The sequence below is a fragment of the Chlamydotis macqueenii genome, chromosome 8 (genome assembly GCF_036417535.1).
Source record: "Chlamydotis macqueenii isolate bChlMac1 chromosome 8, bChlMac1.mat, whole genome shotgun sequence".
NCBI lineage: Eukaryota > Metazoa > Chordata > Aves > Otidiformes > Otididae > Chlamydotis > Chlamydotis macqueenii.
This window is the reverse complement of record NC_141563.1, coordinates 21,029,420-21,046,193: the sequence shown is the minus strand read 5'-3', so window position 1 is coordinate 21,046,193 and position 16,774 is coordinate 21,029,420. Positions and strand designations below refer to the sequence as shown.

The 16,774-nt window shown below is 40.5% G+C and overlaps 1 protein-coding gene and 1 long non-coding RNA gene across 10 annotated transcripts in view; one reads left to right on the top strand and one right to left on the bottom strand.

The window, feature by feature from the left end:
- The window catches only part of LOC147599956 (uncharacterized), a 502,172-nt gene extending 490,936 nt beyond the window's left edge, over positions 1-11,236 (bottom strand). For 7 of the 9 annotated variants that reach the window (XR_015259213.1, XR_015259210.1, XR_015259212.1 and 4 more), the window contains exons 1-3: positions 11,114-11,236; positions 9,723-9,830; positions 8,057-8,180 (exon numbers count right to left, since the gene is read on the bottom strand). This is a non-coding gene — a long non-coding RNA (uncharacterized LOC147599956). Of the gene's footprint in view, positions 1-8,056; positions 8,192-9,722; positions 9,831-11,113 lie in introns of all 9 variants that reach the window. The other 2 variants (XR_015259208.1, XR_015259209.1) reach the window with 2 other exon arrangements.
- Positions 11,237-11,646: 410 nt separating this feature from the next.
- The window catches only part of PKN2 (protein kinase N2), a 57,251-nt gene continuing 52,123 nt past the window's right edge, over positions 11,647-16,774 (top strand). Inside the window, exon 1 of the mRNA XM_086752915.1 lies at positions 11,647-11,983. Coding sequence (XP_086609041.1) covers positions 11,936-11,983 — 48 coding nt within the window. The 5' untranslated portion in view covers positions 11,647-11,935. The remainder of the gene's footprint in view (positions 11,984-16,774) is intronic.

Genomic DNA, 16,774 nt, shown 5'->3' with positions numbered 1-16,774 from the left:
AGAGTATACATTAAATATTGGCTCCCCTCCTTGCACACTTTGAGAGACTGTTTCCTGAGACTGCTGCTGTTTAGCTCAGGCTTGAAACAAATATGTTTCATGAGAAAAAGAAGGCTTTTTTATGGAATGAGGAATAAAATGGTTTAGATGTTTTTCAAGATCAAAATCAGCAGAAAAGCACAAGAAAGCAACTCTAGAGAAGAGTAGAATTGTACCAGTACAAATCATCATAAGACACACTTTGACAATGTATCTGCCTCCGGAAACAAGAAAGAGTGCAAAGATTCCATCTATATATTTTTAATTCATTCAAAGGAAGTTGCTACTGTTTTAAGATAAACCAATCTCAAAACCCTGGAGTATTCAGTACCATAGTATACACTTAAAAAGTTGGAAAACTAAACAATTAAAAAACATCCCTTGCAGTAGAGAACGTCACTAACAGAAAAACACTAAGTTGTCCTTGGCCACCTCCAAGATACCTTACCATGCAACAAATGTGACCAAAACCAGATAATCATCATTTTTTTCCTAGCAAAAAATGTGTGCCAAACTGAGAAAACTGGCATTGGTTACCTAAACCATAAGTCATTTCCTACTACTGTCTAACACTCCCTAGCAATTCGCTACAGAGAATATAAATCTAGGTTTCTAGCATACAGAGACAAAAACTTGCCAATTGAATCTTGATAACAGATTAAAGATGGGTAGTTTAAAAAATGTGAATTAGATAAAATTGAGTAATCTATGAATAGATAATATTATGAAAATCCTCCTTTCAAAATACAGACTGATTGCCGAAGCAATCAAGGCAAGAAACTAACCCCTCTCTAAATTACAATAGACATTAACTTGTTTCCAGCTACTTGCAAGAGAAGATGAGTCCTTCTAAATTAGTCTCACTTCACAATGAAACCTTTGTTCAGAAATACTAAAAACATGCAATTGTGTAAGTCAAATGATTTTTCAGCAGACAGGATATATACCTGAATTAGCAATACTCTACCAAATCCATGTAAGGTTAGTGTAAAAGGATCACGTAATTTCAGGTAACAAACTGGATGAAAGACACTATTCCAGACTAAACTGTCTTTGGGATATGTATTCCAAAGTATTTCAAACAATGTAATTGTTCAAGCAGAACTCTCTCTTTTCTCACTTTTGCAAATCCTTTAGTAGCCACCTCCCTGCCTTGAACCTTGAAAGTCACCGAGGGGCAGAGAGGGGCAGAGAGGGGCAGAGTCACTGGTACCTCTCAGCATCCACAGTCCAACAGAAGGAGGTGGAAAGGCCAAGGTTTTTTGTCCAGTTTTCTGTCAGTACTGCTGCAGATGCCAGTACCAGGGAGGGAACTCAACCACAGCAACACTGATGAACATTATCTGTAGGAACTGCACTCTTGAGAAAGAATAGCCCCAAATCCATCAGCCATTAGAAAAATACAGAGATGGGGTACACTTAGCTGGCTTTATTGCCTGAGAAGGCCTCAGCTATGTAAGAATCACAGAAGATGAAAAGCACTATTCCAATTGACAGCAATGTTAATTATTTGCTCATGCACTTTTATCAGGATGTGTTACCCTGTATTTCAAACACTGCAAGTTCAGCCAAAAGTATAACAGCTGAGGTTAAAATGTATGCTGCAAGGAAACTTTAGTTAGCACGTAGGAAAGTTATGCAATTGTGATGTTTAAGGGGTGCATTTGCCTGGGAAAGGAAGATAGGAACAGTGATCTGCAACTTTAAGTGGCCAACCTAAATGGGGAGAGGAAGTCTGGAAAAGCATACGATGAGGTTTATGTTCCATTATTCAAGTGAATAACAACAACAGTCTTGGGATAAAATGCGACTCTTGAGCGTTATAGAGCAGTTTCTCAATATAAAATGAGTATTCAGACACGGACAGAGAAGTGAAAACTAATCTACCAGGAAGTTAAAGGTATATAATTATTTATGTAGCAGATTAACCTAAACTGAAAAGTGACTTACAAAAGCAAAGGATATGGTGTCAGCAAGTCCAGTACATCTGTTACTTTCTCAAGAGCAGCCTTTTTTTTTTTAAATCTAATACTTAAAATTTTGTTTTAAACTATTTCAGTTCTTTTCCTTTTTCTTGATTTTAATTTTTAAAATATTTCTGGTTTTCTGCAGGACTTCAGCTGCTGGCCGCACAGTTTTGGGCTCCATTCAGAAAGAGAAAAAAACAGCAGCACCCAACCACCCTGAAAGTGATTCATTGTTCCATGATCTTGCATTCTTAAGCACCCAAGTTCCCTTTAAAGCCAGCTGCACAAGGGATCACATCAGTGAGCAGAGGAAAGCTCTCCTCAAGAGTTCCTTTGTTTTTTGTCAGAATGTGTCTTTTCAAGGTGCGCAAAAGAAGAAGGCATCAGAGATGTCTGGATTAAACATTTCCTTGAACTTTTTCCTTTTGAATATTCTCCCTATTTTCTTATGACTGGGAAATGCAGGCGTTTTTGTCTTGATTGGTGTTATGAATTCAAATTGTTTACAAAGTATATTGACATTAACAAATCATTCAATTCATTCATTACTATTATGAAAAGTACAGTATAAATGCCAGTTAAGGTTTGAATGAAATCATCTGCAAGAGAAATTTATCTCATGTTAGAATGCAAGATACATCTCAGTATACTGTACTTGGTACCTGATTCACTGTGTATTTTAACTCTGTGACAAAGAATCGAACACTTCATCCTTATTATATTAACCATTTACACTATCAAGCTTCTCCATTCTCCCTCCCAGCTCCATGGAGAACTCGAACCAAAGGTATTAAGGCGCTAAGGACCAAGTTCTCAAAAGTAGTTCAGACACTTGGACACATAAGGCTGCTTCCATTGAAGTAAACAGTAAAAATCCTCAGAGCTAACCAGAAGAAAAATCAAGGTTTGTAGCTTGTCACATGTGGGGTTCCCTTGGCAGAGGACTTCCCATGGAAAAGAAGAAGAATTCAATCCTAAATTGTTCAAAAGAATAATAATTACTAAAAGGATAATAAGCACTAAAAAAAAAAAAAAAATAATAATTTCTCAGGTTTAGCAGTTTGCCACTAGATGGAGCAATTTAATATTAAAATTTTCATTTATCAAGAAAATCCTCTTGAAGCTTCAGCTCTTTCACTAATACACCTTTCCCATTACCAAGTTTATATTTCTTTTTTCCTTTTTGTGCTAAGGACACTTAGAAATACTGTGTCCTTGCAGATTTTGCAAGTACGAAGAAAGTTGCATATGAATAAACAAATGTTTCTGTATTACAGCAAAGACTGGAAACAGTGAGAGATAAACTGCAATTCTAAAGCACTTCAGTTAAACTATTAATTTCATTTATCCACCAATCTACACCACATAATTTTCAGAAACATGAAGCATTAAGAAATATTAAGCAGTTTATCAGAGTATTATGCTCTCTATTCACCACAGACATCAGAAAAGCTTTTTGCCAGCAAAGATTATTGCAAACTAGAATAAGCCCACCCTGAATCTTAGCTAACTATCATATATTTAGAATTCTTCTATATTTTAATACTAAAACTGAGAATTAAGAAGATTTTGTACTGGCACATGTGAAAAAGAGACTCTTGACCTCATTAGCCAGAGTCCCAGTTTACATCAGTTGTATCTAAGATCCCTGTGGAACTACAGTGCCTTCTGTCAGTGCAAGACTAAGAGTTGAACGTATGTCTAACTAAATTTCAAATGTTAATTTCAAGCAAAAATTTACAGTTGTTGATATCCAAAATACTTCCTGGTAACATCAATCTGTACCTTGCAAAGGTGAGATGTATGCTTAAAAAAAAAAACAAATAAAGCAACAGTGTTGTTGCTGAATGCAGCTCTGAGGCACCAAAGGAAGTAAATCCTCAATGATTACATGAGTCTTACAATCCTTCTTAAATACTGGATTTGCTGGGAAAAGGAGAAGCAATAAACAGAGTTAAGGACAGCCCATGAATGGCAACCTCCAACTGACCTCAGCTTCACCTTTTTAACTACTTCTGTTATATTATATTTATGAAATATTCATATTTCTGAAGTAAGATTTTATAATCTGAATGTTATGAAAACAAGTTATAATATACCGTTTGCTATATCTAAAGTCTGCATGCCTCATAACACAGTATAAAACTTTATTAACCTGCCTATAATTGCACTTTTCTAACGTTAAATCAACTTCTATCTGCATTGCGGGTATAAATAACAACTGGATTTACTGTAGTGCTTAAGTCCATGATAAAAATACATTAATGCCTAGATGTGGTGATTTCTTCTAATAATTGTTACTATTATCTATCATAACTAATAAAAGAACAAACATTAGGCTGCTTATGCAACTCAAGATAACGATGTACTTCTGTCCTACTGAATTCAGCCGGGGTTCCAAAGGTCCTGAGGACACATCATTGATACGTCCCCATCATTGCCATCATTATGACCACATTCAGCTCAGGTCCAATTAAGCTAAGCCCTCCTACCTCAATCAAATAGTCTGCAAGGACACTGCAGTTCACGACTGGCCTATCCCATGGATCTCAGGATGAAGAAAAATACAGGACAAGATGAGGGTAAACCTTATTCTTTTATTTTTAGATTGTTACACTTCATTTTCATGCTTTGCTCCATCAACGCACTACTTCCAGCAGGGAAGGTGTGTGTGGCGTATGTGGTGCGTGTGTAGGGAACAGACAGAAGCAAGCAAGGAGCAAGTCAAGAACGAAAATGCACACTCAATGCAGCATTCCATTAGAGACATTCCTAGCACTTGTGTAAAAGCTACCTTCATTAAAGCCAACATGTCAATATTGCAGCAAGCAAAGAGGTAAATGAATGTAAAGAGAATCCAGGTTACCATGTTTCAGATATCAACCCAGTACGCTTCAGTGCTCTCCGCCATTAACTCCACCTCAGTGTTTGCCTCTGGCTAACTGCTCCTTGACAGTGTAGATACAGAAAACAGATCAGGGCTCCAAAACACTTTTCCACATGTTCTTCAGTAGCTTCTAGCCTCATTTTTCTTACAAAGAGGAAACAAGTTCACTAACTGCAAGCCACCTGCTAGGCAGCAAATCAATTTGAGTGTTTTATATTTCTATTGGAATATTTCATTACATGATTATAATAAATGGTTCAACTCTGAGGCCATACTGACAGTGTGAGATTTCAGCGAATGCATTTCAAGATACTTTGAAGCTACTTAACCCAAATTGATTCAGCTTATTCCTTTAGACATCTAGTGTTTGCTTCAGAACATAAATACAGGCTAAATGATAACACTAAGCATGTACAAGAAAATGCATTACACTATTAAAAAAAAAAAGTCACTGGCATCTATGTATCGAAGGAAATTAAGAGAAGTACAAGAATTTAATTATTGTTGCTCTTTAGGATACCTAATCATTTCACTTTTCAGTCAGAAGAGCCACTCCACAAATATCTTTGCAACTAGTCCCCAGTATAGAAATCTCATCCAAGCCTTTCAACATTGTGTGTATTTTCAGACAACATGAGAATGCCAGCAAATTTACTCACACAAGAGAAAATGCCTTTGAACATCCTGAAGATGTGTGAGAGTTTCAGTTACAGCTAGTCAAAAAGGTATCCCAAACAGAACTTCCCTGCTCACCCCTGTTATGACCATCCCACTCAAAGCAGGGTGACAAAGTAGAAAGAAAAAGGAAAAGAAAAAAGAAGAAAAAAAGAAGGGAAAGAAGAGAGAGATATATTCTTACTTCCTCACTTACACTTAAACAAGAGTATATTACACAGAATACATTGTAACAAGCCATCTCTGCACCACACCGTTCAAAAGCAGCGGAAAATGAACCAAAGCAATGGGAAGCTGCACGAAGTTACACGAAAGCAAGTTTGCCACAGCATGAGAATAAAACAATTGGTGGTGGCGGAAGACAAGGAGTGAAGAGAAGGAAAAGAAAAGGGGAATGAGTAACATATTTGGTAGCAGCGCTAACATTTTTTTAATGTCTTTGTGTTGATATTGTTTGATGCAATTGTCATTCTCTATGAAAGTTCTTAAGCTCTCTTCTCTCCTTGGGGATGTCAGTCCCAGTAGAGCAAGGAGAATGCAATTAGAGCTAGCTATAAACCTGCCTGGTAACCCTCTTGTTTTAAGTGTTCATTAGATGAAGATAGATCTGCCCTTTTAATTTGGAGACATTGCATACTAAGTACAAGTCCTAACTACTTAGGACTTCAATCCCTGACAGAGTTACATATGCAGGCTACTGTCTCTGAGAGGAGATAAAGACATGGAGAGAAAAAACAGCCATCAAGTTAATCATGACAAAAAACCATTACCATCTAAGACTGAGTGTCTGATGAGGTCTGTTTCAGGATCATTTGGCATAGCTGTTCATAACATCCACAAACATATTAGAGTTAAAGAAAACTGTGATGTATGGACACTACATCACCCGGCACTGCAGCTGTACACGTTTTCAGGCAAAGAACTTCCTTCCTGTTTCTGTCAATCTTTGCTGTAGATTTCAAAACAGCAAATTAAAATTGATTGAGGGCAACCCAAAGTTCACAAGTCACACGTAGCAACTTCCACAACACAGGGTGAGACCAGACTGCCAGTACCATAATGCAGAGAAGAACAGACACAACCGTCTGCCTTTTGCACACCCTGGTGGGAGCTGCTAGCAAATCTGCAGTCCAGTATCGCTGGCAGCAACAGACTTTGCAAAGGCAGGTCAAATCCTACCTTAGAAGCACACAACAGAGACACTCCTGCAGCAGCCTTCCAAGCACAGGTCTCCTATTTAACAAAGATTTCTCTGGGGATGCCCATGTCTGACTCATCCTTTGCAATATATTTCCCTTTCCTCCAAATGTAGACCAGGGCTTCAGCTATGTTGTGACTCTCTAACTCTTCATTTGTTTGTTTGTTTTATATTTGCAAAGCCTTTTGGAAGAGTTTTATTTTCCTACAGTCATTGAAACTTGCACACTCTAAAGCTGCACATCAGAATGCTTCAATTGTCTCCAAAGCCTCAATGTCTATTCATAGCAATTTTAGGTCACAGCCACCTGTATTTCTTCAGAAAGTCAATCTTCTTCATAACAGAATATATTTTGAATCACTCTTGAATGCATCTTGCCTTGTTTTTGTAATGAACTAAGGTACTTTAGATTAGCCACCATTTGAATTAATATGCTTGCAATTGACAGAAATAAAGCAACAAGACCAGGAACTACCCAAAGGTATAGTTACCTTGCTCATACTGATCTCTTATCTACACTCTTAGAAAATCAGGTCTTGATGTCACCAATGCTGCACCAGGCCCTATTCGCTTCAGTGGATTCAATGAAAGCACAGGAGTCCATGGGTGCAGAGCTCACTGCAGAAACAACATTGAGCACGTTAAGCTTGATCCTATAATCAAGTTTAATTAGAATCACTGAGACTTAGCATAGGTGTAAAGATCCATCATGTTGATCCACTTGTAGGATCATAGCCTTAATGTAAAGACATAAAGCATTTTGTTATTACTTCAAATAATCTGAGTTGATCTCCTTTACAGAAATGAGGTCTGATCTTATAGCTGGTTCTGCACAGGTAAGGCATTTCGTCTCCATAGAGCTCCACTGACGTTAACTGGCATAAGGCAGATTTTCCCTTGTAAGAGGAGGAGGGAAAAGAAGAATAGGAGGCAACAACAGGAATGAACCTCCTTCCCCGGAGCACTCTTTTTTCACTGACTGCAAGTCTTCCCAGGGTCCAGAATTAATAAAACAGATAGTAAGATAAGGTTTGTTGCACTCCACTCCTCATAGCATCTGCCTACTTGGCTGGGTCATAATATGCCTACATCTAGCCCTGGGTAACAGTATGCAAACAGAGAAGACAAATTTTAACTAGAAAGTGCGCAGCAATTGCTAGCAGGGTTATGATTACATCACAGTAATCCACTCAAAAGTTGTAAGATTAGCTATGTAATTAAAAGAGTAATAAAGGAATACTTTAGGAATATGCAAAATTTGCAAGCACCACAAGAGCTAAACAAACTTACATAGTCATTTTAGTTTTCCGTCTGTGACATGTCATCATCTTGTCCTCTTCTCTGCCAGTGGCAAGAGGCTCACAGAACTCTTGTGCTCTCTCTCTCTCAGGAGCCTTTTCTTACATCGAATTCCCTTTAAGAAATCTGAGTCAACGGTGGGTAATTAACTTCTAAGAAATACTACAGAAGTGGTGTGTTTTCAAGAAAGGAAACAACATTCTCAAGCAAAACACATTAAAATGATCCACATCTTTGATTTTTTTTTCCTCCCATTGGGCATTTTCTTTAATAAACACCAGCAATTTACATGTCTAAAAAAGATTGTAGTATTAATTTATGTTTTATCTCAAAGTTTAACCTGATCTAGACACATTTCTTACTAAATCTATTGCAAGACTTATTACTGGAAGCTCTTTAAAGCAAAGCTTTCTCCTATTCCCACAATTACTTGAGAAACAAAACAGGAAGATGAAAAGTACTATTCTTCATCAATATGCTATTTCTCAACATCTCCATGCTGAAGTAAACAAGCAGAGAAGGAAAAGACATGCACGTTCTCCTATCTCATTTTTCCGGTGCCGGATAGCTCCAGGATTTCATAAGGTTTTCAAAGGATCCAACCTAGAAGGACAACTACGAGAATACAAGAGTAACACCGCTATGTCTAGAAGTCAGGGAGAATAAATGGTTACATTATTAAAAATACATTGTGATTTGGTTTCTTGGGGATTTTTTTGTTTTGGTTTGTTGGTTTTTTTTTTTTTTTAAACAAATGTAGTCCCAGCATTAGCTTTGCATACTTGTTTTTATTCCTAAGTAAGAGAACTTAAAGAAAATGCTACCCTAAAGTAGATTTGAACTGTGAATTTTAGCAGAGAAGGAGGATTTCCTTTAACAGATATCACTATTACTTGCAAAATTAACTAATCTTTAACCTACCCCATCAAAAAGGTCACTAACTCCTAGAGTTTGTTCTGTGCCTAAAAAGGTGGTGGGCTGGCTTAATATTGCTCTGCCCTCGCTCTCCTAGTACTGCATGTACAATGGTATCTCATTTTTTCCTTCCCAAGAGTTTCATTTAGCCCATACCCAAGTATGTCTTCACATTGTTGTCCCTCTAGAATACACCACTAATTTAAATAGCCAACATTAACAAGAAGCTTAAATAGAAAACTTACTTTTTCCTGGTAGTAAGTATAAAAACAAAACAATTAACACCTGTCTGGTGTTCTTCACATGTCCTCAATCCTCATTTCTACATGCATCACCAAGTGAAGGCAAGCTCTTCCTTTGATAATATACAGGACTAGTTAGACCTATTCTAAAAAATACCCCAGATTTTGCTTACAGTATACTGGATATTTTTCTATAGAGTTCTGTACTATGCCCAAGGGTTCACAAGGTGTGCTTTGCACCACCTGGAACACTGGAAGTCTCAGCTATATACTTTTCCAGGTCTTTGGGACAAAGACTTTAATAACACAAGGAAAGAAATAATTAAAGGCGTTAACCAATGGTACTGACATCCCTTTCATTCAGTTTGCTTTTCTAGCATGTTAATCGAGTGTAGGGAATGAGCTAACAGAATAATGGCTGAAGAAATAGCATTCAGATATTTTAAGTCACAGGCCGAACTCAGGATTCCATATAATGCTAAATTCTTGCACTTAGGTACTTAACTGCCTTCTATTTTGGGAATGTTCTCTCTTGCTCAGTAATTCACTGTCACAGTACTTAAACGTAGAGCTACAGTTGTCCAGCACTGCCTTGTGTTCTCCAGACTCTAGAGGAAGAATGATTAAGTATCAGAGATTTAGCTAAGATAATGTTGGTTCTTCAAACCAGTTCCTCTTTTGATTCCTGTACCACTACACTTCTATCAAAGAATCCAGGACTTTGTCCTTCCAAGTTGTGTAAATAACATCAGGAATACAAAAAAGCTTATAGGCCCTGCCTTGACAGGGATAACAATATGCTTTAGGCTACACTCAATGGGCAGGCTAGGTTAAGCATGAACTAAAGTCAGCTGCCTGTTTTAGACACAATCTCAAAGCTTCACTTTGTTGACACCCACTCACACATCTATGAGTTTTCTTTGTGGCACAATTTTTGTTTCCCTCTGACTACATCTTGTAAAATATCCTAGCGCATTGACTCCTGCTCCCTTGCAATGGGAGCAGGCGAGTAGACGAGCTGCAGTAACAGACCACATACACACTGACAAGTATATTAAGTTACTAAGTCACTGTAATCCAGCCATTTCTAATAACTTCTATATACCATTAAACATCTGTTCTCAAAACCAATTCAAATGAGTTTTAAATACAGTTTGCCATCATTCTATCATACTTCAGGTTGTTTGGTTTGTTTGGTGCTCAACAGCAGAAGTATAAGATCACTTAAAATGTTTCAGATTTGCCAGGAACAGTAGCAGTAATTTAATGTTTACTTCTTCCATTCCCTTTTTCCTTTAGGAAAAAAAAACCAAACCAAAACAAACAACTAACCCCCAAAAAAACCTCTAAAATCTAACTGGCAGTTCTAGAACAGATTACTGTTGGCCTGTAGCCATACAGAGATGCACTAGCATAAACAGAACAAATGCTAATGCCTGCACAAAGATGAATCCATCAAAAACGCCTCAGCTTATAGAAGTTTGACATGAACTGCACAGATAAAAAAAGTTTTAATCTCTTCCACACAGTGTTTTGCATGAGTTCAGTTGGCCCAATGTAAGATCCAATATCAAGGTGGAATGAGAACGCACGTGTGTGTACATACCAGCCAGCAGAAAGTATGTGTTTATGAACAGGTGGAAAAAAAAAATTTCAAAAACCAACTGACACAGGCAGGAAACTGAGTATAAATGCTGGTGTCACATGCTGCCAAGAGGGAAGAGAAACCACTTCCTCTCAGACACTCAAACTGACTTTGAAGCTCTCAGCAGCTTATTACTCTGCAGACTAAGTGAACAGTGCCAACTCCCCCCAGAACTCACCAAGCACCCCACGTGCGTATGTTCAGCCCTTTAAGCTAATAAGAAGGGCATTTACAGCCCCCACTCACCACAACCTCCTGAGCCACCGCTCCGGGTCCCCGGGCGGCGGGTGGCTGCCCTCTCCTTCCCGCACTAGCTGCTTTCGCTAAAACCGGCCAGGAGCTTCCACCCGTCTCCTAGGCCTGGCGGAGCCCAGCCCCAGCCACCCCCAACACCAGGGATGTGCCACACGCCCCCCTCCCTCCGCCGCCACAGCGGGAAACGACAGGGCTCCCGGCGCCGGAGCCGGACAGGAGCGGGAAGCGCCGACCGGGGAGCGCGGAGACGCGGGAGGACGGGGCCGAGGGGCTGCGGGCATCGAGGCGCGAGGCGCGCCCTCGCGCCCAGCCCGCGCTCCGCGCCTCGCGCCGCTCTGGCCGCGCGGGGGATGAGGGGGAGGGGCGAGGGCGGGGTGCCGGCCGCCTCTGGGGAGCCCGCTCTTCCTCCCCGCACACACCATCACGTGCTCCGGGAGCCGCAAAGCAGCGACGCTTTTGCGACAGGGTGACAGCCAAATGGTGCGACATCCGCGGCGGCCGCAGGAGCAACAAGCCGCGGCGGCCGAGCGCTGCCAGGGCCGAGCGCCGCGCCTGGGCGGGGGAGCGCACCGCGGCCCGGCGGGGACCGCACCGCACCGCGCCCCGGCGCGACCCTCATGAGAGGAGAGGGGGCAGCGGCAGCAGCCCCTCTCGCGTCGCCCTCTCTGCCTGAGCACGGAGCGCTCCCCCCGCCCCCGATGCGCCCTTAGTCCCGGCCCCGGACCCGCCTCCCTCGCTCCCCTCCCCGCCGGCGGCGGCGGCAGCAGCAGCAGCAGCAGCGTCCAGGTGCGGCGGACTTCAAACCCCAGCGCAATGGCGTCCAACGCGGCCGAGAGGGAGATCCTCTTCACCGAGCTCCAGGTAAGCGGCCGCGTCCCTCCGGGCGCCGCCCCAGCTCCGCTCCGCTCCGCTCCCCTCCCTCGCGGGGAGGATGGAGCCGCCGCCGCGCCCCGCCGCCCCCTGCCCGCCGCTCGGCGCGGCGCGGGGCGCCCACCCCACCCCGCGGCCGGGCCGGAGAGGCGGCGGAAGCCCGTGCCCACCCCAGGCCTCTTCCCGCTGCCCTCCCTCGGGAGCGGAGGTGCCGCCGCCCGGTCACGGCCCCACCCCGCTGCCGGCCGCGACCCGCTTTTGTCTGCGCTCGGCTCCCTCCTTCCCCCCGCCGAGCGGCCGCGTCCCTCCGGCAGGGCCTGCCCCGGGCCGCGCCCCCCGCCCCGGCCGCGGCCCCGCCAGCCCGGAGGCTGCCGGCTCCCGCGGCGGAGGCGCTGCGGTGGCCGGTAGCGGTCGCCTCCCGCCCCGGCCGCGGCGCTCGTCAGGGCCTGAGCTCCCGGTAGCCGCCCCGCCGCCTGCGTCAGGGTCAAGCCGAGAGCTGCTGCCCTGTGCGCTGCACCGCGCGGGAGTCGGAGCAGCTTCCTCTATGTAGGCCTTGAACTCGGAGCCCGTGAAGGGGAGAAAATGGTCCGACCAGCGTTATTTGTCGCACGGCATGGGTTCTTGTCACTCCAGAAAAAAACCCCAGAGAACCTCCCAACACTGTAAAGGGCCCTGAAAACTCAGGGCTTGGTTGTTTCTGTCTCTGTAGTTTGACCAGTTTCGGTTGCCCGTGCAACTGTTACTTTTCTGCTTGTCAGCTGCCGGGTTACATGCAATTCGGGAGCTTCACTTTTGTGCCCTTGTCTTTAAATGTCAACTCAACCTGCTAGCTTTTCCGCTTCCTTGTCCAAAAGAAAGCTTGCCTTTTTTTTTTTTTCCTGCTTCTTTTTATTTTTTTATTTTTTTTTAAATATACTCTGCTAAATCCATGCAAGTTGTTATGGTTAACCAGGCAAAGAATGTGTCTCTGAATTTATTAGTTAGACAACTAGCCAAAGTAAGAAGTCCATAAATGGAAAGCATTGAATGAAATATTTGAATGGAAATCAGAAGCGCATGCTTTAAAAAGGAGAAATTTTGCTTCCTAAATGCTGTTAAGTTCTGTAATTTTAAATGTTGACAACGTGCTCACTTGAGTAACAAAGGAAAAGAAGGCACAAAAGAGATGTAGCAGTCTACTTAATAATGTAGCACATGAGATGGCTGAAGGCTAAGAATCCGCCTGAAATGCTGAACTTTAATCAGTCGCTCATAAGTGTCTAGGAAGAATCACTATGTTAATACAAACTTGATACGATGATATATAAGCTGGTAAACCTGTTTGAAGTGGTGAGCTGTGTGAATAAGTAACTATGGTAGTGTTACAGGTAAGCTAAATGGCAGCAGAATTTCTGTAGAAGTACTGAGATTGGGGTTTGGGTGAATTTAAACAGAAATGAGAGGGGTTTTTTGTTTGGGGGGACTTTTTGTTGTTGTGGGTCGGGAGGGTTGGTGTTTTTTTTTTTTGGTTTTGTTTCTTTTTCCTTGGAAGATGAGACTGACAGTGATACTAATTAAAGAAAAGGAAAAAAAAAAAAAGAAAACCAAGATGGATTAGATCCTTCAGTTGCATTGTATCTTCCGTTATATGTGGTAACTTCTCTATCGATAAATACAGTTCTTTCGGCAAGACAGAAAGGTTACAAAGTTAGCATAGAAATCTCAGGAGGGTTTAAGCTTTGTAAACTGCTAACTTTTAGGTATTTTTAAGAGGAACTTCCGTATCAGGAAGAAGCACTTTAAAAATGATGTTTTGTTTGCAGTGGCGTATATATTAGCAGTGGAATGCAAAAGCATCAGTATGATTTTTCTTGGGAATTCTTCAAACTACTGTTCATATACCTGCACATAAAAGCTATTTTAGCGGCATGTTCCCAAAGTAAAGGGAACTACAGTGAAGTGTGAAGTACGCCATTTCACTCATGTTTCTTCAGGAGGAAACTTCCTCAATCTAAGGAACTCATAACTTTAAAAGGGCGTATAAGTAAAATGGGCTTTTACTTGCATACTGCAATCTTGTGCAGAAAGATGAGGAAGTTGCAGAATGCGTGGCTACAGTAGAAGTTGAAAGAGTCGTGTAGCTGGGTTGATCTAGATCATGAAAGATATGTGGCTTAGATGTTTTGCTAATACTCATGAAAACCTACTGAAAACAAGCTAAACCCAATGTTAATCCCAAGCTTGATCCTGACACGGAGTCTAAAGTGACTATCAATCAGTGATCAATATAACACATTGCGTATTGATATTGTATGTTCTGGATGCCCTTGGTTGTGAGAGCCCTGTGTACTCCAGCATACTGTAAGTGCTTAACTGTTAGGTCTGGATGAAGTTAATAGAAGTGGATCAATAGTCATGAATCAATTGAACTCTCCTGATATGAAGATTGGCAAACTTTGACAACTACGGACTAACAGGATGTAAAGTGGGTTCTGAGAAAATATGAAAAACGGAAGGGCAAAATAACTAACTGCAAAGAAGAAAGTAGTAAAATATAGATGTGGTATACGTACTAGTTTCACAGTGTATTTGGTTTAATTAAACAGGCCTTAAGTAGGCCTTAGATCACACTTCTTATGGTGATAGTTTTATACTTTTTAAAAGGTGACTCTGTATCTGATAGAGCAGTTTCTTAAAAGCCTTTGCTAGCAAACATCCACTACACATTTCTGTCCTGCTTTTCCTACAAAATATTTTCTCCATTCTTCTATATCTTACTTTAAACATTTTGCAGAAAGTTCCTAGGAAAGTATCTCTTGCTTCTAAGCCAGTTTTCGTGTAAGTTTCTTCAAGGTAAAAAATGGAACGCTTATTCCTCAATAGTTAGCAAATGCATAGTATGAAATAAACTTGGCGGTAAACAAATCCTGTTTTTACTTTGTTCTGTTTGCTACCTTCACGAGCAAAATTACCTGATTACCAAAGACTGAAAGATTACATAAAGCCAGCTTTACGTTTTTACCTCCTTTTATCTCAAGTACAGGTCTTTTGTAGGAGGGAGAAAGAGCTTGAGTAAGAACCAGTATTGCTGATGTTGCCTTCCCTTCCAAAATTCTGCTCTCCTTCTCTGGGTTTGCATCTTTTTAGAACTTTGTCCAGCAGGTAAACTAGCCTCTCCAGTGCTTGCTTTCAGGGGTAATTGCACAGCCTTTAACTCTTTGTGTCTTGGTGGAAGTGGCAACTCTATTTCCTCATAAAATTAAACTTTAACTTACGATGCTGTGGGGTGTTAAGTAAGGCATCCATGAAATATGAAATAAAACATTTTAAGTTTCATATGAAAAAAAATAGTCTTTTTTTATCATTATTTAAAAAAAAAAAAAGTAGTACAGTTTTTGTGAGGTACCATATATTTCCAAAGATGTGTGCTTTCTTGGGGGTGATGATAGATGTCAGCATAGTAAGTTGTTAAGGCTAGGGTAACAGAAATGAATACTTGAGAGTGTTTAAATGAAGTTATTGTGTATACAAAATGATTGCACTTTTGTACTTCTAGGTGTTCTTTACCACTTCTTTTCTAGACAGTAATGTAAATGTTTTTAACTTTAGACTTTTCTTGTTAATGCTACAGGTTTTATTTTAAGAAAAATTTTTGTTCACTTAAAATTGTGCTTCCAAAACAATAGCTGTTTAATGCTGGGAGTTGGGGGGGGGAGTATATTACTTGGTTTTATTTGCTTAAATGAAATTGTTTGGTCAAGATAGAGAACTTGGGCTATGCCCTAAAGTAAATAAGCATGCTAACAGACCCTCATTTGCTTCAAATGGAAGTGTTAAAGGCTCTATTTGGAATGAGTTTTTCAAATATAATATAATATAATACATATTATATTATATACATATAATATAATACATATTTCTAAAGTTACAAAACATTGGCAAAAATGTCTTTATTTTTGTATTGGTCAGAATAAAGGGATTTTTAAATGTATGTTTTGTTTTAATGGAAGCCTTAGTCATCTAATTTCCTAGGATGCTGTACTGAAGAATAAAATTAATGACAGAATCGTGTTTAAAGGTTATTGGTAACCTGTTTTTTTTTAAAGTAATTATGAACTGAAATAACAACTGAAATAATGTAAATTGTGCTTGCGTGATGGCACATCTGGTATAGTTTTTAGTTTGTTTTGTATTTCCATTTCATATCTGGGACAGTAATATTCATGAAAAGAATAGAATGAAAAATGCTTAGTATTTTGTTAGTCTGCATGGTATAAATTGGACAGTTGAGTCTTAGATTACACAACTATGTTTTCCGTATAAATGTATATAAAATTAGACACTTGTACCTTGCCTTGTTAGGTTAAACTACTAGACAGGACTATGGAGACCTGCATTTCATTCCTAGCTGTTCTGCTCTCAGCTAGGTGACATTAGACAGATGACTTTGCTTACTCACGTCTCAGTTTCCCAATCTTTAGAATAAAGCTAATGATTCTTGCTTTTTTAGAGATAAAAAGTACTGGGTATTTATTATTAGCTGTGGTCAAGTGCCTAAGGACACCTTAAAAAGGTACAAGTAACCTAATTAATCTGTTTTGAACAGACATTGTAATTAGGCTGAACACTCAGCAGTAAGACTGGCTTCAAATACTGTTCAGCTAGGACAGATTAGCCTCAAATAATTTTGAATTACTCTTGTTTCTTCAGAACAGGAAAATGTCACACATTAAAGTGAAAATATCCTGACCTAGTCTGCTGCAGTTTAGACATGAAAATGTGTGTACAGCTGCTTGGGACTTC